Here is a 5,807-nt window from a genome sequence, read left to right as displayed (position 1 = left end):
ATCCACGTTTAGCTTAGATTGTGTTATAATCAACCTTCTCATTATACCTATGAATTTCTTCTAAATAATTTGAACCATCTTTCTTCTGGTTAATTTTGGTAACAGGAAATCATAGAGAATGTCATAAAACCCCTTTTTATGCAAATTTGTGCTTCTATAAGTTGATAGATTCTAATGGCGAGAGATAATTACTTGCAACAACTGAGGAAGATGAAGCCAATCCATTTCTCCTTCTAATTAGGTCAACCCACCATTAATCACTTAGCCTACATATAATAGTTATCAAAACAATGTTTGTCATGTGTACATGATAACAAACGAGCATAGTGAAAAATAACATATAATAGATGCAAAATTATGAGTATCGCTACAGGATATCATAAATGGTCAATATATTAGTGCATGAAACAACTCTTGGGCACACTATTTGAAATTTATCCCTTGTGTCACCATTACTTGGAATCTTCTCAATCCGAGATTTGGAAGTGCACTTCTATTATTGTCGGGTCATTACAGATTGATACATCTACAAGAAGATAAAAATACTTAACAAGTGATATTTTCTAATTTACATCTCCTCTCTCAACCCTTTTCAAATTTAGTTTTCTAATTTGTTAGACTAACAAATATCAGAGGATTTACATAGCCCTATATTATTTTTACAATATCCAATTGAAAAACTAATCTTCTTAGATATTTATTTTAAAATTGAAAAGGGATCCGTTGAGAGTAGTGTTGGATCTCAATCTTTATATTTTTATATGTATATATAATCTAGCGTTGATTATAAAATGAAAAAGGATTCGTTAATAGTCATGTTAGATCTCAATCTTTGTGGATGATATAAATGATGAATATATATAAATAAATATATCTATATATATATATATAATGAAAAGGGAATAGTTAAAAGTAGTGTTGTATCTCATTCTTTATACATGATATAGATGATGGATCTCAATCTTAATGTGTTATATATATAGGGGAAGCCATTATATAGCCATCATTATTAAAAAAAACTATTTCACAAAAATAAGGTTGATCCTAATATGATTTAATATCTATTTCCATTATTTAAACTAGATTTCTCATCCATGAAACTATTGATTCATGAATAATGCGAAAAGTGTTAATACATTTACTAAGTTGTGTACAATATGAGGGGTGATAACAAGCAAGGGATTTGTTGAGAAACATAATAAAAGTAAGCATGAAAAGTGTTGATTACCTTCAATGCTTAAGCAATGGATACGGTGATGTAAGTCTAATATTTTTGTAAATATGTTTTCAAATTTGTAATTTATATTTTCAAAATAAGACTAAATTTATTATTATTATTATTATTTTCTTTGAATAAGAATAAATCTATTAAAGATACAAAAAATAATGTTATATAGAGATATCGACTTCTGCAGAACTTGTCTCAGAGTTTTTACCAAGTATTAGCAAACAGTGATTAAAAAAGGAGACTGCCCTCAAGGGGAAACCAGTCCAAAAATCATGGTGAGAGCTGCCCACGCAGGGGAACCAGCTTGTAATTCCCATGTTAGAGAGTTTTTTGAGCAAAACAAAAATCAAAAAAGACCCCATATAACAGCAATTACAACTGAAAACTACAAAAAAGACCCCTGAGAAGGTGACCGGGTGTCTAAGAACATGAAAAATGCACCGTAGCTTGCTAGGTGTCAGCAGGTGGCAGAGGCTCCTCCACGATGAGACACCCGTAAGCATACAAATTTTGACGTCGTGTTGTTGTCCACTAGTCGTGGCTTCTATCTGCGTCTTGCCACCTGGAGTGCTTGTCGCAGCTGCCATCTTCCCATTACCACCAGGGGTGTTGTTCGTCTTGTTCAGAGCTTTCGGCATAGAGCGAGCAGATTTTGTTGTTTTCAGAGTGTCACCCTCAGAGCTACTATCATGAGTGTTCCGCCTGCTAGTGCCAGTCCTGTCCAGAATGATGTTGTCCAGGACAACAGTGCGTTGAGGCTCCTCTCTCAAGGCGACGGAGATGGTGGCGATGATACAGGGGCGTTCCAGGGTGCATCTGAATTGACACTGGGTGGAATGACAGGGATTTATCATTGGCACAGAGTCATCATGGGGGTACTGGGTTTCCTCATTACGCCGAAGGCCAGCCCTCTGGGCCTGCCTTCTGCCACTGCGGGTGTTGGGATACCGACCCATGCTGAGAGCAGTAGTCGAAGGCGAGGAGGAATCTGCCTGAGCAGGGACAACGAGGGAGGGCAAATTGCTCTCCCTCTGTTGCTTCCCCTGCAACTTTTCATTTTGTGCCTCAAGCGGGGCATATTTGCTTGGTGAATATCAGTATGTCGGCTGCTTGGAGGAGCAGGAGAGGGGATGGAATGGTTTGTGGAGGCAGGGGAGTGAGGAATTCAACTATCAGTGGTGGAATTGAGGAGCAGGAGAGGGGATGGAATGGTTTGTGGAGGCAGGGGAGTGAGGAATTCAACTATCAGTGGTGGAATTGAGGGCCGAAGCGGTAATTTTGTAGCAACAAAGCTGGTTGTGCGAGAAGTGGGCACCTTCGTTTATCTCAATGCACTAGAGGAGTTGGCATCTTCTACTCATGGCTGTTCGAGAGCTCGGCTCTACCACAGTGGGGAGGCAGCAACAGGCCAAAGGAGGCATAACAGGGGGAAGGCACTCAGCATTCTCCATCTTAAGGACCAAAAGTAGGTAGCCTCGGCTCTCTCCCATCATTAAAGGTTTTCAGATTTCAGGTAGCATTGAAACGCCATAAATTATGGCGATGGGCATTTTGGAAGCAGCGTGGGTGGCCATGTGGCCATACCACTTGCCCGCCAGGATGAACAACGTTGTACTTGCACAATTAATCACCTGCATTCGGGGAAAATAAGAATAATATTTAAAGGAAAAACAAATTTTATTTTTTTAAGGATTATTTATTCTTTTAAACCTAATTAAAATAGGTAAAATATATCCCTTGAAATACGGTTGCATTTTCAACCATTTAAACTATTAACATAAGACTTAAAATAAATAAATATAAACCTAACACATAAAATATTGACAAATAGATTTTTTTACTGTTAAAACAATTTTAAGAAAGAATGTCATATTTTGCTATCTAAAATGCATTTTTGAATGCACAAATAAATTTGGCACCCCAAAAATCCTGAAATAATAGAAATCTACATATTAAACTAAAACTCAAAATTTTAAAAAATCTGCATAAATTTTGATTATAATTAATAAAAAATATTGTGAAAAAAATCATTTCCTCACAGCTAAAACAAAAAAAATTAAGTGAAATAACTTCGACAAATAAATATAAATTAAAACAACTTCGATCCACGACAAATAAATATGAAGTCTAACAACTTCGACCCCTGCAGGGTTTCTTAAATCAGGCGACTTTTGCTCATGGCGAATCACTATAGCAAGTGCTTTGGCATACATGGCCGGTACTGATAAACAAAATCACATTCACCGCGCATCAAAAGTAACCAAGGGTTTTGAATTAATGCAATGTCCACAAATGAATGGCGTTCATTCTTGTAATGAATGTATCAAATAAGTAACATATACATTCACTGCCCATGAAAATGCCCTTCATTCTTGTAATGAATGTATCAAATAAAGAACATATTCATTCTCGTAATGAAGGTTCACCTTGCGAAATAAAAGAGATTGAATTCATTACTGTAACGAGTATCGAATGAATGAGTCCAAGTTTTTCCAAGCGGCTCCTCCCTCATAAGAGAGGGCAGAAACGGCAGATTTACTCACCGCCTTCACCCTCCGCTTTACCTCCAACTTCAACTCCTCCTCCCCGCCCAGTAAACTCTTCACCGCGCTCTCCACCTCATCCCGTCTAGCGACCCCGTCGATCATCTTCATCTCCACTGCCACTTTTGCTTCCTTGGCCAAAAGCAGAGCATTTGCCGGCTGGTCCGTCTGCAGCGGCAACGCGATTAACGGAACCCCCGCGGCCATGCTTTCCAGGCTCGAATTCCATCCGCAGTGGCTGATAAAGGCGCCCGTCGCTTCGTGCGCCAAAATGGCTCCCTGCGGGGCCCACCCGGTCTCGATCAGGCATCGCCCCTGCACCCGCCGTTCGTAGTCCTCAGGCAACAGTTCCGCTTTCCAGCCCTCAGCCGATAAGGGCGCCGGCGGGCGCAGCACCCACAGGAAGGGCTGCCCGCTTGTCTCCAGACCCAGAGCCAGCTCGGTCACTTGCGCCGGAGAAACATAGGACTGCGTTCCGAAAGACACGTAAACGACTGAACCGATCGTTTGGGTGTCCAGCCACGCCAAAATCTCGGCGTCCCGAGGCCTCCGGGTTTGATCCCTGCGAGGAACATCAATGACTGGCCCAACCGCCCAGAACGGTTTACCGCCTCCCACGCCCACGCTTTCGAGGTGTAGGAAAATTTTGGGTTCCACATCTTCGAACGTGTTAAGGAGAACCCCGTCTGCGAGGCGTGTAAAGTCCATGTGCCTGCGGACCTGCGACGCCACAAAGTCCTCTGAAGGTAATTTCTCAATAGCCTCCGCAACAACAGGCAGCAGCAGCGGCTCCGCCCTCCCCAGGAACTTGACCTCCAAAGACAGCCACATGTGCGCGTTGAACGGGCTCAACGTGAACGACCGGACACCGAATTTGGCCGCCACGGCAGCGGACCAACCCATGAAGAAGTCGAAGACGAGCACGAGGCGATCGGGAACCGGCAGGCCCCTGCATTCGTAGTATTCCCTGCCGGTGAGCTCCCTCATGAGAACCTCCAACGGGTTGCGCATTTGCTCCAGGAGATCGAAGATCTTGGGTATCATGTCGGGGGAGATTTTATTTGTATTCTGACGGCCCGGTGGCAGAGAAGCTTCGGCGTCTTGGATCGATAAATCCTGAAAATAGAGGGGAAAAGCATGATCGTTCCATCTTTCTCCTTCCACTAGAGAGCGCAGAATATCTAGGTTTGAAGGGAGGCTCACGTAAATGACCGCAACGCCTCTGGTTGCCAGCATTCTGGAGAGCTGTAAGCACACATTGAAGTGACTCTGCCCTAAAAATGGGAGCATCACCACATACAGTCTTCTGCTACTGTCGTCTCCTTCCATGGTGGTTCCTGTGATTTTCTGATAAAACGCCTAATAAAACAAATAATATTGGAACAGGCTAGGATTTAGTTGCGCAAATTATGCAATAATTTCTCGTGCGACTACCGAAAGAATGGTTGATAACTTGAATGGTAGGTTCAGGTTCACATTCTCAATGATAGAATGACAGAATGATAGGACATTCTCATTGATAGAGATATAAATTTCACGTAATCTTTTGTCCTTATGTCAATCACATTTCCAAAAAGTTGTCCAAAGCCTTTAAAAATAACTGAAATTTCAGTAAAATTATAAAAAAATTGGCAGAAATATAAATGACAATTGTTAAATTTAAAATTTTAACTGTATTAAAATTTTTAATATTACTAAACTTAATTTAACTTGTGATTTTTAATATTCTTGGTGATGAACCATATTGGTTGGTTCGAAACTCGTGAACAAATAATTTATCTTGTGATTTTGGCCAAAAATCTTTTCTTAAACTTAATTTAACTATCAAAAAAAATTATTTAAACATTTTAATTATTTTAAATTACTTTTTACCAATTTTCAACAAAAATCTATCATTCAAACTTATTTTAAATTATTTTTTCCCAAATTTCAACAAAAATCTATCATCCAAACGAACGAATTTGTCACTTTAGTATACAACACCATTCCAAAATATCCCAAATTCTCTGATCCAATTAAATTAACCAAAATATCAC

At 40.1% G+C, this 5,807-nt stretch overlaps 1 protein-coding gene across 1 annotated transcript; it reads right to left on the bottom strand.

Annotated features, from left to right (window-relative positions):
* Positions 1-3,339: 3,339 nt before the first annotated feature.
* Positions 3,340-5,156, bottom strand: LOC149156405 (UDP-glycosyltransferase 73E1-like). Its single transcript, XM_089443720.1, has one exon. It carries the CDS (start codon positions 5,098-5,100, stop codon positions 3,682-3,684), a length of 1,419 nt encoding a protein of 472 aa, XP_089299846.1. The 5' UTR covers positions 5,101-5,156; the 3' UTR covers positions 3,340-3,681.
* Between the last annotated feature and the right edge of the window lie 651 nt (positions 5,157-5,807).

Source organism: Pinus tabuliformis, chromosome 9 (assembly GCF_031772625.1).
Source record: "Pinus tabuliformis cultivar Carrire ecotype Pingquan chromosome 9, CPIR1, whole genome shotgun sequence".
Taxonomy (NCBI): Eukaryota; Viridiplantae; Streptophyta; class Pinopsida; order Pinales; family Pinaceae; genus Pinus; species Pinus tabuliformis.
Note: the sequence above shows the minus strand (reverse complement) of the source record. Positions and strands in the feature narration are given on the sequence as shown.